Source organism: Phaseolus vulgaris, chromosome 11 (genome assembly GCF_051622355.1).
Source record: "Phaseolus vulgaris cultivar YP4 chromosome 11, ASM5162235v1, whole genome shotgun sequence".
Lineage (NCBI taxonomy): Eukaryota > Viridiplantae > Streptophyta > Magnoliopsida > Fabales > Fabaceae > Phaseolus > Phaseolus vulgaris.
The window spans coordinates 8,488,232-8,513,391 of record NC_143508.1 but is presented as its reverse complement, the minus strand read 5'-3'; the positions used below and the strand labels follow the sequence as shown (position 1 = coordinate 8,513,391).

Below are 25,160 nucleotides of genomic sequence, written 5' to 3'. Positions count from 1 at the left end.
TTTTTATTATCTGGGATTAAATTTTGAATATATTTTACGAATTCAAAATATGAAACACATCTCATTAGATATTCCTCCATAAAGTAAGTCTAGCTGGCAATTAGATAAAAACGATATTTATTCTTTTTTCAGTTATTAACTTTTATTAAAAAATTAAGTAAAAACCATTTATTAGAATCTCTACAAACACTTTTTTTTACTATAACCCAAAATATTTTTTTAAGGACTCTAAGTCTTTTAGTTTAAGAAAATTTAAAAATAAAATTCACTGCATCACTTTTTTTCTTCTTCATATTTTCATTCTTCTTTTTTTATTTTCATTTAGCCTGTTCTTTTTTCCTGGGTTAAAACATGGTTTGCTTTGTATCATGGTTATGAAAAAATGTCCTTTAATGTTCTGTTTTTTTTGTACGAAAATTTAGAACATATAATATAACAGAGTAATAAAAAAATTCCCCATGTATATTTTTTTTAATGGTGGAGGAAGAAGGTGAAGTATATTAAAAAGATGAATGTAGCGGTGGTGCCGTAAATGTTATAGCTTCATAAATAAAAATGGTAGTAACTATACGTAATCCATTATGTTGTGTTATGTGAACCAAATTTGCAACCTGCAACTTGCAGGTTCGTTCAGGTGACAACTCTCTCTCTCATCACGATCATGAAGAACAGAAGCACCAACAATTTTTGCGCTGTGTTGCTTTTTGTTCTCATATTCCATTAGTATAACTGTCTCAAATCCGTTTCGCTTTCCCTTCTTTTACACTTTCCAACCGACACTAAATGGAAGTGGTGGCCGCCGTTTTTCTGTTCGCCGCCGCTCTTCTGTCGGTGGGGGAGGGGTCGCCGGTGACTCTGACGCTGGAAAGAGCATTTCCTTCGAATCATGGCGTGGAGTTGAATCAGCTCAGAGCGAGGGACAGCCTCAGACATCGTAGAATGTTGCAGTCTACTAACTATGTTGTAGATTTCCCTGTCAAAGGCACCTTCGATCCCTCACAAGTCGGGTAATTCTATCACCCCTTTTTCAGTTTTGCTTATTTATTTATTTTTTGGATCAATTTCTCTCATGGGTGTCTTCAAATTTCGTATCTTGGTGCTTAAATTAGAAATGAAAAATTGAGTGGTTTGGTGATGTGTGATGGCTCTCAATTCTGAACTTTTTTATGTTTTTGAATTTCTCTCCTCGCAATTCCAATCTTGTTGTTTTTGTTATATGTTTTGTGATCTCAATTCAATGTTTTATTTTTTGGAATAAAATGCAACAAAATAATTTTTTTGGCTTTTTCTACAGGCTTTACTATACCAAGGTAAAAATGGGTACTCCTCCAAGGGAATTTTATGTGCAGATTGACACTGGGAGTGATGTTCTCTGGGTTAGTTGTGGGTCCTGCAATGGTTGTCCTCAGACAAGTGGGCTGCAAGTAAGTTTAATTTCCCTGTTCCTTATTTGTTAGTTAGTTGATTCAGTTCAGTACACAGTTCTTATGACACTATAACAATGTACTTTTGGGATTTGTGAATAATACTGATTGAATATCATCTTTGCCGGATTTGGTTGCAGATTCAGCTCAATTACTTTGACCCTAGGAGTTCATCAACATCTTCATTGATCTCTTGTTCAGACCGGAGGTGCAAGAACGGAGTACAGTCCTCCGATGCAAGCTGTTCCGGTCAGAACAACCAGTGCACTTATACGTTCCAGTACGGAGATGGCAGTGGGACATCAGGCTATTATGTGTCAGACTTGATGCATTTTGCTAGTATTTTTGAGGGATCCTTGACAACAAATTCTTCGGCATCTGTAGTTTTTGGGTAAGCTATCACGAATTTGAAATAGCCGATCTCATGTAGTGGGATAAGACTGTTGTTATTGTTGTATTGTGAGTCTGAGAAATGGCTCAAAATAGCATTCATATGTTTCAATAAGCACCCCACCCTCATCTCCCCTTTTGAATTTGTTGGTTTAAGCTTGTTAGGCATTGTCTTATGATGTTGTACTGTGGAACAGTTGTAGCATCCAGCAGACTGGGGACTTAACAAAGTCTGATAGAGCAGTTGATGGGATATTTGGATTTGGGCAACAAGGCATGTCTGTCATTTCCCAACTCTCATCGCAAGGAATTGCACCAAGAGTGTTCTCTCATTGCTTAAAAGGAGATAATAGTGGTGGGGGTGTCTTGGTTCTTGGTGAAATTGTGGAGCCAAACATAGTTTATACTCCACTTGTTCCATCACAGTACGTTTATTCATTTGTTAGAACTTAGAGTACATGCTACATTTCAATTTCTTTATGCCAATTTTTTATTTGTGGTTTTTTCATGTGCTATATACATGCTGTTTCATAGATTCAGTGAACTTCAACATGGTATTTATCCTTTAGATTATCTATTTGACTTGGAGATTGAAATTTGTTGTCAAGTGTTGACTTCTGTTGATTTTTTGTATGGAATGAAAAAAGTTGATAAGTTGATGGAGCTTCTTGTGTTTGTTCTTAGGAGCCTAATAAAACAAATAAGTAAAATCAATTTATAATATCTAGCACACTATATGTTGTGAAAATGTTCACCCGAAAATAGGAATTTGGCGCTTTGATGGTTTGTCTGCACCAATTAACGGCTCTAGAACTATGAGACGGATGGAATGTTTTCAATATTTGCAATGTACTTGAGTGCCTGCTCTCGGAAAGGTCAAAGAATTTTCATTCAGGGGTTACTGGTTGGTCAAGTGGTCCTATTTATTTATACTTTATACAAATGGTTAGGCCTCCAAAACATTGAAATCAGTCATCAAAACACAGAAGGAAAACATGTTCCATCATGAATCAGAGTCATTTACTTCTTGTTTAAGGTGGTACTCTCAAATTTATTCTACTTGTTTTAATAGATGTGATTTGGTGCAAGTGCTTTTATTTATTTACTAAGATTTTAAAGATAAATATTTACTGAGGCTTAATTTTGGATTTTACAACTCTATCATGGTTATTGCCTTTCCCTTTTACCAAAAATTTGCACTCACTGTTACAAAAGTTGAATAAGAATTTTAAAATTCAAATGTATCGCAATAGACAGTTTATTTGTGAAAACTGGTTCGACTTACTGCTTCCTTGGCAAATATTTCAGGCCTCATTACAATTTATATCTGCAGAGCATCTCTGTCAATGGCCAGCCTTTGCAAATTGACCCTGCAGTTTTTGCTACATCAAACAACAGAGGTACCATTGTTGATTCTGGAACAACTTTGTCCTACCTTGCAGAAGAGGCTTATACAACCTTTGTGAATGCGGTGAGTTATGTTAGGTAATTTCTTTTCATCCAATTGATTAATAATAGATGATGCTTTGATTCTTCATATGTGATTAGCAATAGTGGCATTATTTTTTCTCTTTAGGAAATTTTTCAATAATTAACAGCAACATTATTGTTGATGCAGATTACAGCAGCTATTCCACAATCTGTACGTAGTGTTCTTTCTAGGGGAAATCAGTGTTACTTAATAACCAGCTCCAGGTTAAGTTGACCTGTTCATATATATTTTGTTGATTTTAAGCGTTCTTCTTTTCATGTTTGGATAAAACTAGAAAATTTTGACACTGTTTATCTATCTCTTTCTGTCTATACTTTATTTAGCAATGTTGACATTTTTCCACAAGTAAGTCTGAACTTCGCTGGTGGTGCATCTCTGGTTTTAAGACCACTGGACTACCTTATTCAACAGAATTATATTGTAAGTATTCAAGCTTTAATTTACTCTTATTCAATTTTTTAAGGAATAATACCTGATTACATGATTTGCAAAGATATCAATAGATCTAAGTATTCAATAATTTGTAGTGGCATAGCAAAATTATTTTGTACTTTTGCTATATTTGTTTAAATATTATCATTTTCATGCCTTGCTTGCTCCCTTCTGGGTAAGGGTGGGTGTGGAAAAGAAAACTCCATGCTTCTTATAATTATTTCTGCAACTGAACTTTTATCACTGGGAAATTTAGGAAACATCTCAGAGCTAATATTCAGTTATTTTTCATATGCATGTTATCATTATACTCTCTGTCGTTTGTCTATTGTGCATGTTTTCTCACTCGTACAAGGGTATTAATTAAACTGTGTTGCAGGGTGAGGGTTCAGTTTGGTGTATTGGCTTTCAGAAAATCCCGGGTGAAAGTGTAACTATTCTAGGAGGTATAATACTAGTTTGGAAACTTTAGTTCATATATGCATGTTGTATTTTGGTGTTATAAGCATGCATAAAACAAATTAATAATGTCACTGTAGTTAAAATAGCAATAGTTAGATCTTAAAGCTTATATTTTGAAAGAAAATAAATCCTATATTAAGTAATTTTGGTATGCCCACAAATAGTATAGAATCAAAACAGAAATCCTTATACTTTTGCTTATTGTGGGGCTGAGATACTAGAACTAGTATGTTGTATATGTCTGACAGAATATCAACTCAAAAGTGTTCTTGTTTATAAATTGTTCATGATCAAGTAACTAGCATGTATGATACTGACAACATTGCACTCTTTTGCCTCAGATCTCGTATTAAAAGACAAAATTTTTGTCTATGATCTTGCTGGTCAACGCATTGGATGGGTTAATTATGACTGTAAGTTTCACCTACACTTCATTGCAGACACATAGCAAAGGACATGTGTAAATAAGTATTAAGATGTTAACTTTATAAAATCGGCATAAAAGTGAGGTTGGCACCCCATTTACATGTATGAAATATTCTTATCTCTAGTCAAAGTAAACCTAGGATCTCCAGATCTCCAAGAATAAGGATTCTATTTAGTTATGAATCATTAGGCCGGTTGAAGGATAAGACCACTAAAACTCAAATTTTAGACCTACTAGCAAATAATTACTCGTGAATAGTTTTTGTAAATAAATAATTAAGAAAAAGGTCAAACATGTAAGTGTCTTATTTAAAGTAAATGGTTTCTTCAATTTTGTTTTAGATCTTAGGTCACAGTTTTATAAAGCTAAAGAGATCCATATATTAAGAAAAAGAAGGTCTAACGTATAACTGTTATTTAAAGTAAAAAGATCTCTAAAGTTTTGCTATAGGTCTAACTCACCATTGGGTTGTGTTTCATTGTATTTGTATGTCTTGAAGGGTACATCATATTCTAATGCGTTTTACAATGTAAATGAATTCAAATAGGTTCACTGCCTGTGAATGTATCTGCATCAACTGGTAGGGGCAGAAGTGAGTTTGTAGATGCAGGAGAGCTAGGTGGAAGCACTTCTTTATGTGATGGACCTCACACTTTGATAAGGACATTGTTCCTTGCTCTGTTCATGCATATAACACTATTTTTGTAGCATGTGGAATTGGAACATAGTAATCTTTTTCGCCATGTATTTCTCTTGCCGGTATATAATTGGTGCAATCGGCAAGACCACACGTTATTACTTGGATAGTCACTTGTTTGTGTTTTCTGTGCACAATAGGGGTTGTCTGTTTTTATGTGAGTCACTCTTTGTGAGCCATGTCTGTCGGGGTTTTCGCTTTTCTGGTACATAGTATTGTAAATTAACATATGTTTTTTGATTGAATGAAGATACAAGTTATAACACATTCTTGGAGTTTTGACAAACTCGATTTCTGCATATTGGTCAACATAATTTTTTGTTGTAAAATGGCTCATTGAATATTATGGAAGCCTTCTTTGGAAAAAATAATAATTCAGATCATGTGGATGTAGCACTTATCAACATAATTATTATTATAAAAAACTAGTCAGAAAAAGTTATGTAGCCGGTCAAATTATGAAAATTACAGAACAGTTTCTATACGCATTTTACAGAATCTCCTGTAAGATGAAACTTGGATTATATGTACCTATAGATATCTACAGCCTCTAAATAAATTACATTAACAATAAAATTCACATGTCATGGATGTGATTCGTAACGATTCCACATAAGCTGTCAACTACAGTATTGCATATTCCGTAACGTCCACGTAAAAACAAGAACTATAATAAAAGCAATCTCAACATATCATTTCACCTTCCATAAATTTTGAGCATATTTGAAATACGTTATTTATTAATTTTTCAGTGAATTAGCTTTTGGTGAAGTATACAAAATTATTTTATGCATATATCAAATCAAATATATTAGCTGTGTAAATAAATTTTACATGTATTTGAATTCAGATCACGTGACCATCAACGCCAATATCTATGTTCTTTAATATTACCATAATTTTATAAGGATTTTGTTTCATAATCGTAACTTGTTTTGAACAGTTTAAATAAATTCAAATGTGACAATCTAAAGTGAAAATATTCGCTCACTCCAAGAAATGTTGGGTTAATCTAGTCTGGTTCACTTTCTGGCTTAGTAAGTTCATTTTGTGTATTGTTTTATGACTTTTCTGATAAGATCGAAAGTTTCGAAATTCATGGTTGTATTTCTCATAATTGTTCTAAAGCTTATTTCTCACTAGTTTGTAATCTTAAAGCATAAAAACATTCGAAGAAGAACATGCACTGCAATCTATTCCTACATTACACATCAATGCAATACATCTAAGAGATTATAAATTAAGAATAGATTTTGCTTCAATCGAACATCAAATTTAAATTTAATTTGAAAACGGAGGTTCAAAATAGACAAAATTCTAAGAAATAAAAACTTTGATTTCAATTTCAACTGTAGGAAAGGCTATCAGTACCAAAAAGCTTTCTTTACATGGCAAAATGAGTAGAAACCCAACAATTATCTGTGTAGCTATATGCTAAATAAAACGCAAGACGCCAGAATGTTTGCAACAAAAAGAGGTGTAAAGATCAAAGATGAGGCAACACCAGAGATCCAACACTGATCTTTCCAAAAAAAAACGTCTTCAGCCTTCAACAGAAAAACATCACGTCCGAGACATTACTTTTCACCGAGGGCAATTTAACCTCAAAGTTGGCAAAACCACCCCTGCCTCCAGATGCAGAACCAGATTCTGATGCATCGCCTTCTATGTAATAGCGCGCACGGAATGCGGCCAAATGAGCATAATACGCGGGAGGAACTACAAACAAAAAAATCAAACAAAAAAATCAACTCAAATGAAAGTGAGGGTGAATGCGTGATCATCAAGATACAGGAAACAAATTTGAAGTATCAAACCTATAGAAACTGATCGAGTACATCTTGCATACCTGAAATAAAAATTCATGTTTCAATCAAACTTGACAAAACTGATACAGTAAAAGCAACAAAATAGTATGGGGGTAGAATTTTACGTATAGCACAAATTATTGGTTAAAATCTGCAACTCATCAGCAGTAAATTTATTTTCATCGAACAATACATGATAATGAGTTGGTCTGCTTGTTCCCTGCAAAATGCAGACAGTACAATCCAAGCAGATAACTTGTCAAACGCCTTGAGAAAAATAAATAACAAAAGTTGAATGCGAGTCTTGAGAGCACTGCATTACCTGAATTCCAGCATGACTATTCAGGTAAAAATCAAACTCCCGGGGATGACATATGGTTGTGTCAACTACAGTCCCTATAAGAGAAAAAGTGCAGAACATTAATGAATTTAGGGGTTAACATTGAAACTGCAATATAGCCAAATACAGCCGAGATATATACCTGGCATTATATTTCCACTTCTATCTGTACTATCACGAGCTCTGTGATCCGCAGGGAACAACCGAGTATGGTGCCTCTTCTGAACCACCACAAAAGTAACAGGTGGTAAATAGTCGGCTTGTAACGAGCTACAGGCCTGAAACAAGATGTCAAACTCGTCATGAATAGGTATGGAATAAATCACCTGAGAGAACAGTATATATAGATTAAAAAGTTCATCAACGAGCCCTTATGCATTCCCATGATTTGGCAAAAAGAGTATGCTCAATAGTTTGATTGAATGTCTCTTTTGTAAATTGATGTGGTTGTTATAAAGCATGCTGTTTATCTTCTCTTCAAAAACAAGTCTCCCATATCCAACATACCCGTCTTATGGCATCCATCTCATAAAGTAGCACTTGATTAAATTGGCCCTCGCTCACACCATCTCTGTTGAGAACAAATTGAAACTGGAAAATAAGTTATATACATTATAAGAACCTAATATACAAGTGTCCCATTAAGTTCAATCAAACCCAACCTGTAGAATATAATCCTTTCTGGCTTTCGATTAGTTGAATTCCGGAAAGCACGAAACAAATCCCTAAAGAGAAAGATTCAACAAATATCAATAGGGTTTGCTCCACAAAAGTTGCATTAGCAACACCAATCAACGGTACCTGATAATTCCTGAATGTACAACTCCCTTCACCGGATCTTCACGTTCAATGAAAAGATCTTGAATAATTTCTTCCCGATGTTTCTGAGCAGAAACAACTCCTTTATACCTTGTTACGTAAGGCCAATCCATTGATGCCACTACCTACACCAACATTCAACAATTATTGACACCCAGTAATACATCAACAAAAAGGACCAAAAATGGGGGCTTACTGCAGCAATAGAAGGACTAGAGTCCTCCCCTGGTTGGGGATGTGTTACATCTGCACCAAAGATGATTGTTGGTGTATCGGAGACATGAGGTATTCTATTCGCAAATGCATCATTCAATATCGTGTTCGTACCACCAACCTATATAATCACAACAAAGACACGTTTACAATTTAAAAGAAACAAAAGGTATATATATAGCTTAAGCAAGGTTTTTAGTGAATAACTTCAACCTTCACATTTATCTTGAGGGATAGATTTTCAAGATATTGCTTGTTCATTTTCGTCACTTGATTAGGCTGACAACACTGAGATACTATTCCTAACTCAGTTTCACAGATGCGCTTAATTTTCCCTGTCAGAACAAAACGATTAAACATGATAAAGCCACATTAAGAGTATTCTGTCTGAAAATAGAAATCACTCACCATACGACCCCTTGACATCAGGTAAAATAATGATCAACAATTGAAGTCCTCCGGCCTCCATACAGCGCTTATGGAGGTTCTTAAGAGCATTCTCTATTTGACCACTTGGAGCTGTTGTTATAGGCACTACAGGAGTTCCTTTAAAACGCTGGCATAAAAATACACACATAAAGAATACTCAACAATCTTGCCATTAGATAATCATAGTAACAAACTGTACAAACTACCATACCATTCCCTTGCTGTTACACATTTCAACTAAATTCTGACAAAGTTGAAATGGAAGATCTCTGAATATTCTTCGAGATAAGTTGAGGCAAGTCCAATATTCAACCGTACCGCCAATAATCACTTTCTACAAAATATTACAAGTGGTTACATCCTGTTTTCTGATCCAGCAAATGATTATAATATAACTCGGTATACAATACTTAATTGGCATCAAATTTACTTATAATAATTCCCTGTGTATAATTGAACAATGTATAAAATTAGCCATATCTAAGGTAAGGTACATGATGTAACACCAAACAAGGAATTATTCACAGATTTACCTTATTAATCATATTCCACTGACCCATCCTTGGTTGAACCTGTGACTCGCCACCTGATCCATGGTATTTAAGCTGCAGTAATAAAATTAAATATTTTAAAACAAAAAGAATTGGCCAAAATGTGTCAAGTATAATCATATATAACCATATTTATACCATAGGGGGAGGCAAGACACGAGCATCAAGCAATATTGGTTCCTCCCTGACTCGAATTTGAAAGTCCCGAGCAAATTGGTCAGTACTGAAATTGCTCTGCTTGACAACCTGTCAAAACAGAGAAAACTTACTAAAGGAAAAGAACTAAGACATGCCAATTCATTACGAAGTAGGTACCTGTCTGATGGAGTTCTCCCTATCATGAGGACGCTGACAAGTTGCCTTTAAAAGAGCAGTTACTTGACCCTCATTCAGTTTCTTGGTATATCTCTGTCCAGCCACGATTGTACAAAGCTACAATATAAAACAAGTACACTAAACCAAGTTAAGTCTCAGCAAAAATATTCTATACATACTCTTTACATATACAGATAAAAGATGGAGTGAAGCCGAGATGAACCTCCATAGGCAAAAAAATTGGTTTGGTGTCGGAACCAGCTTGAAGAGCAGGAAGCTGTGTATACTGCAAAGAAATATTATATTTCTCTTGGAAATACTGAACAACTGAGGATTTTGTTCCATTGTCATCAAGAGTAAACCTAAACATACAAATAACGAAATCAAAGACTTCAGTAAGTTAAGTAATGAAACGGACTAAATGAACTAAATGAGAATGATTTACACATAAAACATTTTACCATTAAAACAGGCATAACTTATTAAGGAAAAGAAGGGCAACAACTAAATACATAACACAAAAAGGCTACTTTTTGACATTTTCTTCTCCATTTAATAATGTAAATGTAATTGAAAAACAACAACCACAGAAAAAGTTCCTTACATTAAGCCTCTGAGGGGTTCTTTTGTGACAGCAGAGACTTTGTAACGTCTGATATTCTGTCCATGATTAACCTGTACCTTGACTCCTCTCAGAGCTCTCTTAATCTGTAGATTAGAGAGCGAAAGACAAACACTATTTATAAGTTAATTATATAGATTTCAATATGCCCAGAGTGAAAATTAACCAAACCATCTCAACAAAAAATTGTTAACAGCAGCATATACAGAAAAATAAGCATTACTGTGCATTCATAAGCAAAATATAACTCAATAAAAACAAACAACCAAACAATCTTTCAGTACAATACCTTAACTCGATCCTGATCATGCAAAGGCCCTCGAGGATCGAGTCTAAAATGCTCCGAAATGAAATCAAGGACAGGAATAGCCTCATAAAATGCTCTCGCCGACACATCTGCGTCAAAAGAATGATCACTTATCAAATTTGATCAGTTGTCAAACGCTGTGTTATTCACGACAATCAGAATATACCCAGCATTACCAATATTAAGAGACAGGCCCATCTGAGTTGGGCGAAGACTCTGGTAATACCCTCGCCAAAATTCAGTCCCACTGCCCAAAGGTCCTTTAGGTCCCAATGCAGGAGAAAAAAAGGATCTCCCAACCACATCAAACCTTCATTTAAAACAAAAACAACTAAGTCAGAAAATTCAAATCAAAATTAAACCAATCAAAAAACAATAAACAAAAAAAAAAACTAACTTTTCAGAAGGTGTAGCCCGCAGAACAACATCAAGCGCCTGAATAGTTTCCTGTGGACAGTCCAACTGACTGCGACCAAGAAACTGAATAAGGTGATGAAGGTCAGTCTTCGTAGCAAATCGAATAGAGACCCTAAACTCCCGTTCACGCTTTTTTCTATGCCAATAGAAATAAACAAAACATAAGATTTTAAAATTATATTTATGTTTAAATTTATGTAAACAATAACAATTATTACCTTTATAATAATTTTAAAAAAAAACACACCTGGCAGATGTAGGAGTGGCAGAAGACCCTGGTTCATCCTCATCCCCCAGCTTGACCTTAAAATCCTTAAATTCGAATGGCAAAGGTCCAGATGTAAAAAGACTTTTTCTTCCATCATACGCCGGCAAGCGATTTGCTAAGATAGATTGGCGGTGGGCTTGGACCAACAAGCCGATAACATCTCTGGAAATCTTCTTTGAAGTGATCTCCGGAGTGATCGTTACCTAATCACACAATGAACTCACTCAAACACATATCTCACTTCACTCTCAACCGCATGAGCAACAGAAAATAGTAACATGCAACCAAAAAATTAAAACTGAAATAAAACAGAATAAATGCGATTCAATTAACTAACATCGTAGTGATAAATATCTATCTGCGGAACTTGCACTGGAAAATGATTCGCGCGCACTTGGATCTTCTTTCCCGCTCTTCCTATTCCTGGCCGGTCCGGGAATCGCACAGCCTTTGACGACGACGGTGCCGACGACGACGATGCCGACGAAGCCAATGTCAGTTGCTTCTCGAGCGTCGAACTAAGAGATTCTGCCGCCAGAGACTGCGCGGACGTAGCAACCGCTGCCGCTGATCCAGAAACTGGCGCCGGCGAGACTTGAACCGTCGGAGGGAGGGATGGACCAGGCGCCGCCGATGCAGGGACGGCTGCCACAGCACGGGGAGGAGCGGCAGTGGAAGGAGCCGGAGAAACAGCAGATGAAGTGTGCGCAGGAGAAGCAGAGTATGCTGTTTGAGCGGAATGTTCACCGCGGCCGCGACCGCGACCACGACCACGGCCCCGGCCTCCGGCAGCGGGAGAAGGAGCCGTGGAGTGCGGCGGACGGTTAGAATCGGATTGGTTTCCTCGACGAGACATTCTGCGAGTGAGAGGTTTCAGAGAAACGGTTGGAGTGTGGTCGTGATCGAGTTGAGAAAATAGAAAAGTGGCGTTTGAAGGCACTCTTTAAGTAGGAAACGTGCTTCTGCCTGAATTGCACTGCATTGCAGGGAAGGTAACCGTTTGGGAAGGAATGAAGAATGCAGGAAGAGAGAATAGCAACTGGTAATTTTCAAAACTCCCCTTTTCTTTTCTCAATAACTATCTTCAAAGAACCCCTTATGGTTTTTATAAAATCTGAAATTACAAATCAAAACGAAAAAATTTCTTTCCTCATTTCAATATTTTTATTTATTTTTTCACAGGAAACTGACTTGACTCGGTTGTATTTAAAGAAAAAACAAATATATTAATTAATTATGTGTTTAAAATAAACGGCAGAGTTTAATTTTTTTGCTAATATAACTATGCTTGGAATAGCATGCGAGTTTAGTAGGTTAGAGAAAATAGTAAAATAATAATCATTTCTAAGATTAAACTAAAGAAATAAATGATATAAAATTTAATATATACTGTTTTAATTAATGCTACAGTTTTGTATTTATTATCATTCAAGAGTCCAGTAAAAAAATATTAATACAGAGTTTTCTACATTAATCATTGCAGTAAAAATATTAAACAAGTGTTAATGTTTTTAATCATTCCTCCTCACTGAATACTAAAATTTTAATGAAAGTAGGATAATACCTTGACTCTCTTTCACGTATGTATAAGATTTATTTTTTAATAATCGTAACTTTGAACCAAAAAACATTCTCTATCCAAATTTAATTTATTATATTAGAAATATATACAGACAGATATGATATTTACATTTGTTGATATTAAAAAACTATATTAAAATAATGTGATGAAGCACTGAAAATAAATAAATACAAAAATGATTGTTTCCGGACAGATGTTTAAAATAATGGATTATGTGGTTCCAATCAGAGAGTAACACGGTTTTAAATTAATTAATTTCCAAACTTAAATTAAAATCTCTCAAAATAACATTGTTTACATTAATGTTTTATTTAAATTAGAAAATAAATTTGAGATATTTGAAAAGAAATTGTTAATAAAGTGAAATTGTTGGGAAAATTTATAAAAGATTGTGTAATATTATGGGTATGATTGAATTTTTTAAAATAATAAAAATATAAGTTTATAAATTTATTTTTATATTTTAAAATTGTTGAATAAATAAAATTATTTATTTATTTATGGATAATAAATATTTTTAATTAAAATATTATTTTCATACAAATTATTTGTCAAGAAAAACATTATTTTAATTGGTTAACGAGTTTATTATTATGAAATATAATTATTTATAGATTAAAGTATTATTAGTTGTAAAATATATATATATATATATATATATATTTATAAGATTCATGATTTTTGTATACAATATTTAAAATTACTAAAAATATTTCTTTTATGTTTCTATAAAATTATTTGTTAATTAAAAAACATTATTGTAATTAATTAACGAGTTTATTATTATTAAACAAAATTATTATAGATTGTAATATTATTAATTGTAAAAATTTGTATTTATGGAAACGTCAAATTTCCTCGCTTGGAACTGTATAAACAAAAACTGCCTAAAAGTATTCAAAATGAATTTTTATCATTTTATAAGTAACTTTTAAGTTGTGTTTAAACTTTAAATACTTCTTACAATATGGTTTTAGAAAATCTTACACTTTTAAAAAATAAAACATTAAAAAACTTAAATTGTATGTATATTAACTTTTAGAAATATAGAACTAAATTTTGAAAATTTGTGACGAAAGAAATATGATGATGATCTTCCCATACTTCATTCGATAGCCAAAAAAGACAAATTTTCGGATAAATTGTACTTTTGTAGATTTTTTCCTTTTCTTTTAAAAAGTTTTATATTAGTTATTATTATTATTATGAAATTTAACATTCTTAAATAAACTCACATCTGAAATAATAATAATTATTTGTTATTATATAAATATAATAATATTAAAAATAAATATAAAAGAATAAACTAAAACTCATATATCAATCATCTTAAAGAGAGTTAAATTTTTGCATACTTCAATATAAATAATAAAAAATATACAAAATTTTGAATGAATTGAACTTTCGTATATACTTTTCTTTTTTATAAAAAGTTTTATTTTAATTATTATAAAACTTGATATCTCAATTATGCTGATATTTTAAATAACAATAATTATTTATCGATAATTTTTTTTATTAAATATATATATATATATATATATATATATATAAAACAAGATTAAAATTCATATTAAAAAAACAATACATAGATAATTTATATTTATTGATAAAGTAATTTAAGAAAAAAAATTAGATAAAAATCTATTATACTAATAAAAGTATTTTTTATAATAAAACCTAAGTTAATAAATCTAAGTAGATACATTTTCTTTACAAAAATTTGAGAAAAAATATACTTTTATATTATATTTATGTAAATATACAATTGTTAAAATTACATATTTTGTGGGGTTTAAATAAACAATTAATAAACTATTTTAAATTATTCTAATTAGAAAATGATATCTATATATGCTCATATTTTTATAATATTAAAATAGTATAATATAATTTTAAAAATTAGAATGTTACTCAATTATTTTTAATTAAGGAAATACAACATTGTTTTGGAATAAAAGAAGAGATTATTCAAAATCAAATTATTTTACTGTAATAAAATATATTAAATGTATTCATAAAAAATTATATCCTTTACATAAAGAACTATTCAAGATATAAATAATATTACATATTATTTAAATTTATAACAACAAAGTAAAAATTAAACTCCACGCGCAGAAGTTTTTTGGTTAGACACGTTTCGCCAATACAGCGCGAGTAGCTTGTAACTTCCAAAGGAGGCGCGTGAAGAACGTGGAAAACCACTGAGTGATCATTCCTGCGTGCTGCAGAGGCGGCGTTTCAGAATACAGACCTGATTCTCCCACTTCCTGTCAAGGTCGACCGGTTTATAAATCTTAATGGACCGTACAATTTTTTAATGTATTTTAATAATATATTATAATAATTATATATATATATATTTCAATTTAATGTTTTTTCCATCATATTAGTATTTATTAAATCCATCTATCAAATTTTCATTTCATGTATATATATTATTTTTTTTGTCTTTTTTTCACAAATTGACGGTTATATATATATATATATATTTTTTTTAATATAACGGTTGGAATTCCAAAGAAATTTCATACGGTTCTAGGATATTCCGCGTTCCGTACAACTTCAATTTTCGGTCACTGACTTAAACTTTTCAGTAGTGAAGAGCCTTATAGGGAAATAATTTACTTTTTCTGTTTCATTAACTATATCCTTTTTCTCTCTATCTTTTCACTTTCCACCAAAGAGAAGACCAAGGGACAAAATGTTTCCTAATTTATTTTATTTCGAATTATTTTAAATAATACTCTAACCGTTTCTTCTATTTTTCAGTTCAAATTATTGTAGAAAAATTGCATAAAAAAAGGATTAAAATGAGAAAGCAAGAAGAATATAAAAGTTTACATTTTCAATCTTGGAATATTTTTTTCTCATTTTGTTACTTTGAGAGAGTGCTTTGTTAAGAAACGCATATTACTTTTTACAGCGTTAAGCTATGCTTTGAATTATTGTGGACTTTTATTCACGCGTTTATAGAATTAATAAATCTTACACTTCGACAAGTTTTATTTCCCTTTATTCTAATTTATAAGTAAAAACACATATTTTTCTTTAATATAATAAAGCTTAATCATTTTTATTCCATTAATAGAATAAGAAGAAAACAGAGTAGTGGTTGAAATGTCAAGCTGCTACTTTGTTTTTTTGTCTGTACAGTTGTCTACTTGGTGTGAAAGTTTTGGATAGTTTGTGTCTACTTGGTGTGAAAGTTTTGGATAGTTGGTTCTAGAAGGTTCTAAGAAGCAAAACATTAGCATTTACCAAGGTACCTGGAAGGTGATGAGAAAGCACTGTGAATGTCCCTTCGTGCTTTTCTTTTTCCAACTTCACACAGAATACTCAATAGTCAGCATCATCATTAATATTTTATATCATTTGCTAACCAGTAATTACATTACATGGAAATGGGTAAAAAATAATATACAGATTATATTATTATTGAAAATGTATGATTTTTATTTTTTCAAAAATAATTAAAGTTTAGTGTCAATTTTTTTAAATGTCTATTTTTGGAATATGCTTTTTTTACTTTTAATGTGGGTATGTGGATTATTGTCTGATTAGGGCAGTGTTACGTCAACAAAACAATGGAAGTATTTTAAATAGCGTAATGGTGACCTAGTTATAAATAGAGAGAGTATTATATAAAGCTATTTTAATTTCTAAAAAATTAAAGTGTGAATGTTAATTTTTAGTTCTCTTAAAATATTTTTTTGAAATTAAAAGACTTTATTTTCTGCTCGTTTATGATATACATTTTTTAGCAATTGATTAAAATTAAAAGATACAATAATATTACGAATAAATTTATGGACTTGTTATTTAATAAGTCATGTTCTTTGGAAGCGACTGTGGAGCTAAAAGGCTATTTAGTAGAAAACGTGTAGATGGAAGAAAAGAGGTAATTTTTGTCACTTTATTTATAAACGAATGGGTTGTTATTATTTTTATATTGGTATAAAAAAAGGAAACAGTAATAGAACTAGAATTGGAATTGGTTGACAGAGAGAATACGAAATTATCTCGCTTTTTTTTACTGTGCGTATCAAAGATTCTAACAAACAAACAAAATATCAAACAGTAATTAATTACATTAACCAATATTCAATTATATTATATAATCAATTAAAAGTTGTTATATATATATATAATAAATCTACATATATCCATTATAACCCGATATATTTAATATAATTTAAGACATATAAATTAGATTATAACTTGTGTTATTAATAATTATAAACTATTATTATTAAATCATATTTATATCTTATAATAATTATTTCTTAATAGTTCAAATCCAAAAAAACCTCTAAATTAGTGATTACTTTATTAGGAAGTTTATATTGTCACTTTTCATACTATTATATCTTCACATGTATTTTATATTCTTACTGATTTTAATGTTGAAAAGTCTTTTGGAGGTAGATATCTCTTCTGTCTTTGTGATCAATTAATGTGACAAAGTCCGGTTCACAAAGAAGTCATCTTTTTTCCATTTCGAAATTCTCCAAATTCATTTTTTGTAAAAACATTTGACACCCACCGTTGGATCTTGGTAAAACTTTTCCTCATGACCACCCAGCTCAAGACTATCCTTCAAAGGAATGAGAAAAGCATGCAAAAGACAATGGAGAAAGTCCTCAGACAAATGCGGGACAAGATGGAAAATGATATAACACAATCATTACAAGAATTGAGTTGAGATACAAGCTTTACAAGGTCAACTGGTGGCAAGAAACGAAACGACAATCATACTCAGATTAGTAGGAATCATACCAAGTATGTGGCAAAAATCCAACAGTTATTGCTTGAACCATCTATTCGGCAAGAATTTACCTCTCCTTACACATATACTCCAAGATCATCCTAAAGGGAGACTCGTTATGCTCCAACTCCAAAAGCATCATGAAGGAAAACTCGGGGACATGAGCAAATACCATTCAAGGCAGTACTCGGTCCTCCTCTAAAAAACGATGAAAGTCAATCTACAAGGTTTCCACCCCTTTACCTCCGAGGTCATGAGAGCTCAACTACCCCGAAAATGGAAATGATCGAACTTGGAAAAATACAATGGGACTTCAAAATCCCGAGGCTCACATCAAAACATACATGACCCAGGAGAACCTGTTATCGGGGAGCATGGTCGTACATTGTAGACTTTTTCCCACCACGTTGATGGGAGTGGCCTTAAAATGATATTATTCCTTGCCTAGGAATTCCATTGACTCCTTTAACACACTATGTGCATGATTTTTTGCCACATTCGCTGATTGCAAACCAATAGTTGCGACATCGACGTCATTGCACAATGTGTTGCAAGGTGAAGAAGAAGAAGGCTTGCGACAGTACATGACATGATTTGCAAAAGAAACATTAAACATTCTTGAACTCCATCTAGTTGTAGCCATGCACGTCTTATTGATAGGACTTCGTTCAGGGAAGTTCTTAGACACCCTTTACACGGATTCTCCTGCCAACATGGATAAACTTCGTAGTCAAGTTGCCTGATACATAAACATTGAGGAGAATGTGGATGCAAGAAGAAAAATGATGAAAACCTCAGTAGTTTCCACTTCGGAACAATATCCCAAAAGAAAACAAACTAAGAGACTTGAAAATTATACCCCATTAAATACAAGTTGGGACGTGATCTTGTGTGGAGCGTGCAATCTCGGGTTGGTGCAACTTTCACCTCCGACAACCAGTCATCCATAAGCTCCCTCGACCAAGAAGTGCAATTATCATCAAAATATGGGTCACACTATGGAATAATGCTTCAAGGTATGAAATCTAATTGAAGAACTAATCCAATCAGGTGCTCTTGGCCACTTCGTACAACATGCATAGCCCGATTTTGGAGGACACTCCCCAAACATCTACGAGAGAAACACCTTTCTGATTGACACAAGGTGTAGACTCTATAATTCCCTTTAAACGTAGAAGAAGAAGTACTCTTTTTTCTTACCTCGATTTTTAATCCCTGAGGAGGGTTTTTTCCGGGTAAGATTTTAACGAGGCTTATTCTTTTGAAATAAAAGTTATTTTTTACACATAATCGTTTACAATGATACTTATTGTAAGCTATTATTTGAGTTCAAACGATCGCAAAACCTCATCAAACTTGAACCAAAAGGTCAAGTCACAATCTGAGTTCAAACAAACATTGGGAAACTTTATCAAACTTGAACCAAATGGTCAAGTCACAATCCGAGTGCAAACAAACATCGAGAAACTTTATCAAACTTGAACCAAACGGTCAAGTTACAGTTTGAGTTCAAACAAACATAAGAAACTTTATCATACCAGGTCAAAGTGTTGTAAAATATCATATGAGGTGATTATACTTGAGAGATAAAAGAGAAGATAAGAGAATCATACCATAATTTTTTACTTAGTAAGATATTTTTCAAATGACAAATTTTTTAATTATTGGAGATCATTGTAAAACATTTTCATTTCACCCTTTTTCATTTTCCTCTCTCTTTCTCTCTCTCCTTCATATGTTTCACCCTTCTCTCTCTCTCTAACTTTTCTCTACTCTCATTCCTCAAAATCTCATCTCTTTCAGAATCTAATCACACCTTATAATAGTTGAGGAGTTAAGGATCATTTTCAATCGATCAATGTTTTTAACCAAAGTAAACTCTTGTTTGCTTTGAAGATTCTTTATTCTCTTTCTTTCTTTATTTTTGAATTTGTTATTAATCTTTATGTTTGGATACTTTGCTATAGGTTTCTAGATTTTGAGTAGTTCTCTTTTGTTTGAGTTGGAAGTTACTTTGGAGTAAGAAATTATAGGTAATTTTTCTGTATGTTTTTTAATAGAACCCAAGGTCAAAGTGTAAGCATAAAGATATTTATTTTAAGTACGGGGTTTGCTTAGTCTATTTGTATAGTCTCATGTTTAGTGTGTATTTCATCTATTCTTATACATACCTTACCAAACTTTAAAAAAAGACTACACAATGTTGTATCGTTTGTCAAATGAAACATTTGCGTCTTATGTGATATGTTGTTTTCAAATAACTATTATCTTACAAATGAATTGCGATTGTGTTTTATACTTTAATTGTTTATAAGTGCTAAATAAAGCATTGGGGTGTTAAATTTTTGCCTTAACACAAGATTGAGATGAAAGGTTGGACTAGGGTTTGAGAGAGAAGAAAGTGATAAGAGAGAAGACACTGATGAGAGAGAGAAGAGGGAAAGCAGAATGAGAGATAAGTAAATAAGAGAGTAAAAAGTGTTGATGTTTTTTAAAATGAGAGTTTTGTGATATGTGTAAACTCTACAGCGTGCCATTTGTCTCTTTAACACGTTTTCTTTCACTATTTTATATAAAAATATTATATATATATATATAAATATAAATTTACATGTAAATAAGAAAAAAATAAAATTACAAAGCAAATAGTAATAATACATAAGAAATAAACATTACCATATACAAATAATTAAAAGGTTTAGGTATTTTATTTATTGAAATTTTTATTTAAGTATAAAATTCAATAATTTAGGATTTGTATTTGTCTATAATTTTAATATATTTAGGAGTTTTTTATTGCAATTTTTTTATTTAAGTATGACATTAAATAATTTATGATTTGTATTTAATTAGGATTTTGAATAATTAAAATCGAAGAGAGAGAAACGAAAAATGAAAGTAAATGAGAATTTGAAATGAGAGGGAAACATACTGATGGTTTTTAAAATGAGAATTTTGTGACACGTGTAAGCTTTATAGCGCACCACTTATCACTACCAAAATACATTTCAAATTTCTATTTTAGATTTTTTTTTCTTTTTTTATTTTATTTTAGAACTTACATGGGAGTGTCTTCCATTTGTATTATAACATTTGTATTATAGATTGATTAATATATATAGAAAGATATAAATAGATACAACTTTTTCATCGTAAACATTTAATATATATAAATAGATACAGTTTTTTTTATCGTAACATTTAATATTTAGAGTTTTGAATCTGTGTGAAAAATAACTTTAACTTATATATGTAAATCATACTTTTATTATTATCTAATTTAACGTGAAATTAAAAATATGCTCTAAAACATCATAAACTTAACAAAAACAAAAGAGTGAGAATAGCAAAGCCCTAGATCAAATTACAAGAATACAAAAAAGAAAAAAGAAAAAACACAAAAGGAATAAAAGTGATTCATAAGCCGAAACAAATCTTAATTTCACGCATGTGTTCAGCTTTTTGTGATTTGGTTCTCAAAACTACTGTTGAAGATGATCAGTAACCTGGTGTAAGTCAACCTGACCCAACATGCATAATAAGGAAATTAATTTGCATTGAAGAGACAAACATAAACAAAGCAAGATCAGAGTAAAAAGCAATAAGACAAAGAAAACAAAGAAAAGTTAAATTTAGAAACATTGGGAGTTGAGGGAAGAAAAGAAACATAGCAGAGGAGGAGTTTCAAAAGCTGCCATGCATATTTTTTTAAGCTTTGAATCGCCATGAAAGCTTCGTACTACTTTCAGACACAAACAAATACCATTTGTGTGTACATGCAATTGTTATCAAATGAAACTATGACATGTGATTTTATTCTTTTTGTTTTGTTTGTTTATTATTTCTCAATGTTATATGATTATATCACTCTCTTTACATTTTGTATACTTTACTATTTGTGATGTTATTTAATGTCTCTTATTGATGGTTGCTCTTATGTTTCATTGACTTCTGATAAGTATTGATTGTTGGTTTAGGTGTGAATGAGTATTTCTATATAAAAAAAAATTGATATTCACTTTAGTACGGAGAATTTAGTGATTAATGATATTAAATGTTAATTTAATTGTGTATCTTAATTGGTTTATATGATTAATTTATTTATAAAGTTGAGTTAAACTTAACAAAAATTGAGTTATTAACATGAATATCATTGTTAAATTTTTATATTAATTAATCTAATAAATTATATTTAGTTATATGTGTTAATCTAATAATTATGTGAAAGGTGTTATTTAGAGATTAGAATGTATTCAATTATGTGAGAACTCAAACATACTTGTTAATGGTGTGTCCTTGCCTTCATTGTTTAACTTTTTTCTTTAATTATCATTTAACACCTTTTTTTTTCTTTGTCTATGTGGCATTTCATTTCCCTTTCCCTTATTTGTATCCTAGACATGCTTGTTTTTTTAAAAGATATCAACAAAAAAATATAAAATATGAAAAATATTATTCATAAATATTATCCAAATTTTTAGTTTACCATCACTGTATTTTTTAATAAGTTTATTATTCATTCGTTTATTAACTTGTGATTCTGTTACGGATTATGGAATAAAAGAGTTGTGTAGTGTTGTGTGATCGGAACTCAACCCGAGATCCCACAAACTTTAATGTTTATGATTTTTTATTTATTTATTCATTAGTAAAATTATATTTCTGTCTTTCCACCTTTTAATACGAGTTAATTAGTTTTGAGATATATGTATTGTGATTTTTATTAATTTTAAAAAATAAGTTAAGTACAATTGTTTATGTTTTACTTTCTAATTAAAATTACACTTTCTGGCTAATTAACACTAATATTTAATGTTATTTTTTATTGCGATGTTACTAAGATGAACTTAAATTTTAATCATAAAATAACACTAAAACCACTTAAAGAATTATACATTATTTTTCTTTTAAGATTTGTATTAGAAGTTATGTAAGGATAAATCTTTGGTTTAACGTTCTTAAAAACGCTATGACCTTTTATTTCAATATCTGTAAAATCTTTACTTGTGTTTGTATCATTTGGATTATATCAAATAATATGTTTGATATGATCTTAACGGAATATAAATTTGACTATGTTAAAAAATTATGTAAATTAATTTTATAACGTGACTTATAACTTAAATATTATTTAATAAAATAAAAGATTCGAGAAGTTTTATTTATATTTAATATATATATATATATATATTATATTATGGTATCTAATGAAAATTTAATTTCCGATGGAAATTGGGAAAGAATAGAAACGGATTTTTGTCTCTGTTAAGGAAGTTGTTCACGGTTAATCATCAAGAAATAACATCAAAAGAAAGGAATGACAATAGATAGATTGAGAAAAGGAGATTAAAGAAACTGCTCATATAGGGACTCTCATGAATCAAAGTAAGTGTCTATCTCTATTATAACTGAATATGATGTGTGAGAATAATAATTGAAAAGACAAATTAAGATCCAATACACCTAAGAGAAATTGGAGTCCAATAAAAAAACCATTAAAGACGGAGCAGACGTAGCATGCGAATGCAAAGATACAAGAATAGAAACTGTAATTAAAACATACTTAACATTAATACTTTGAGTAATAAACTAACATACAATATAAATTCAGATAACAAGCATTTTATGCATACTAATGTTCTCCTTTGGGTGATGCATTAATACACAAAACATAATGTCGTTAGTAATATTAACATTATTCAGTAATACATATGCATTAATTATGAGTATTTATTATCTTGGGATATATAAATAAAACTAATAATGCATACTTATTACTAACAATCATATCCATTAATTATGAGAACAACTAATCAACCTTTTGGACAAAAAGTTTACAAGAAATATGGAAAGGTTAAAGGACCATTAAAGACAAAATGTGTCCTCTACTAAACTTCAGAAGAAAAATGACAAATGTTATTTCTGTGTGAAATCTAGACATTTCCAAAACGATTGTCAGAAATGTAAGGCTTGGTTCGAAAAGAAAGGTAAGCATAATGCTTATTATGTATGTTTTGAATCAACTTAACTGAAGTTCCATATAATTCTTGGTGGATTGATTTTGGATGCACAACTCATGTTTCTAATATGATGCAGAGATTCCTTTCAACCCGAACCATAAAACCAAATGAAAAGTTTGTCTTTATGGGGAATAGAGTGAAGGTTCCAGTGGAAGTTGTCGAGACTTATCTTTTAATCATTGACACTAGATTTTATTTAGAGTTGATGAATACTTTTGTATGTACCTAGTATCTCTAGGAATTTAGTTTCTTTGTCTAAACTTGATGTTGTTGATACTCTTTTAAATTTGGGAATGGTTGTTTTAGTTTGTCTAAGCGTACTTGTTTGATTGGATCTGATACTCTTTATGATGGTTTATATAAATTGAATCTTGATAATTTTTATGCTGAAACTCTTATGACCTCACATCATAATGTTGACACTAAAAGTAATTCAGTGAATGAATGTTCTGCTTTCTTGTGCCATAAATATTTGGGACATATTTCCAAAGAAAGGATGGAAAGATTAGTAAAGAATGAATTACTTCTAAATTTAGGTTTTACTGACCTGAATGTATGTGTGGATTGTATTAAAGGCAAATAAACAAAACAAACAAAGAAGGGAGCCACAAGAAGCACTCAACTTCTTGAAATTATACACACTGATATATGTGGACATTCTAATGTAAATTCTTTCAATAAAGAAATGTATTTTATCACCTTTATTGATGATTTTTCACGTTATGGTTATATCTATTTACTGCATGAAAAATCTTAAGCAGTGAATGCCTTGGAAGTTTATATAAATGAAATAGAAAGACAACTAGACAAAAAGGTGAAAATTGTCTGGTCAGATAGAGGAGGTGAATATTACAGAAAGTATGATGAAAGTGGATAACACCCTGGTTCATTTGTTAAGTTCCTTGAGAAACATGGTATTTGTGCTCAATACACAATGTCAGGTACACCACAACAAAATGGTGTGTCAGAAAGGCGTAATTGAACCTTAATGGATATGGTTAGGAGTATGTGAAGTAATTCATCTTTACCTGTATCATTATAGATGTATGCTTTAAAAACTGTCATGTATCTGTTGAACAAGGTTCCTAGTAAGACGGTTCAAAAGACAACTTTTGAATTGTGGACAGATAGGAAACCCAGTTTGAGATCCCTGCATGTTTGGGGATGTTAGGCAGAAATTAGAATATACAATCCGCGAGAAAAGAAATTGGATGTAAGAAAAATCAGTGGATATTTCATTGGTTACCTACAATACAAGAATTTTTGAAACTGGAAGTGCATTGTTCATTAAAAATGATGAAACTAGTGGGAGTGAAGCTTCACGAAATTTGGAGATTAAGGAAGTTAAAGTATAAGTTCATTTAACTAGTACCT

The 25,160-nt window shown here is 31.3% G+C and overlaps 2 protein-coding genes across 3 annotated transcripts; one reads left to right on the top strand and one right to left on the bottom strand.

The window, feature by feature from the left end:
• Positions 1 to 391: 391 nt before the first annotated feature.
• On the top strand, positions 392 to 5,589 carry LOC137820914 (aspartic proteinase 36). Of its 2 annotated transcripts, none has more exons than XM_068625252.2 (10): positions 392 to 1,007; positions 1,295 to 1,424; positions 1,565 to 1,815; positions 2,012 to 2,239; positions 3,123 to 3,285; positions 3,433 to 3,509; positions 3,630 to 3,726; positions 4,118 to 4,184; positions 4,542 to 4,613; positions 5,175 to 5,589. In XM_068625252.2, exons 1-10 carry the CDS (start codon positions 784 to 786, stop codon positions 5,333 to 5,335), a joined length of 1,470 nt encoding a protein of 489 aa, XP_068481353.1. In that variant the 5' UTR covers positions 392 to 783; the 3' UTR covers positions 5,336 to 5,589. The 2 variants fall into 2 exon arrangements, 1 of the variants encoding a protein (XP_068481353.1); XR_016517364.1 differs by having other exon boundaries at positions 475 to 1,007; positions 3,123 to 3,299.
• Positions 5,590 to 6,639: 1,050 nt separating this feature from the next.
• AGO5 (Argonaute family protein) lies at positions 6,640 to 12,593 on the bottom strand. The gene is made up of 22 exons (XM_068621161.2): positions 11,751 to 12,593; positions 11,393 to 11,616; positions 11,126 to 11,281; positions 10,905 to 11,038; positions 10,711 to 10,817; positions 10,404 to 10,507; positions 10,023 to 10,161; positions 9,800 to 9,916; positions 9,623 to 9,730; positions 9,467 to 9,538; positions 9,145 to 9,267; positions 8,913 to 9,060; positions 8,718 to 8,839; positions 8,488 to 8,625; positions 8,274 to 8,416; positions 8,135 to 8,197; positions 7,980 to 8,043; positions 7,615 to 7,750; positions 7,455 to 7,528; positions 7,258 to 7,352; positions 7,142 to 7,173; positions 6,640 to 7,043 (listed from the first exon to the last, which is right to left on the bottom strand). Exons 1-22 carry the CDS (start codon positions 12,267 to 12,269, stop codon positions 6,874 to 6,876), a joined length of 2,988 nt encoding a protein of 995 aa, XP_068477262.2. The 5' UTR covers positions 12,270 to 12,593; the 3' UTR covers positions 6,640 to 6,873.
• Positions 12,594 to 25,160: the final 12,567 nt, after the last annotated feature.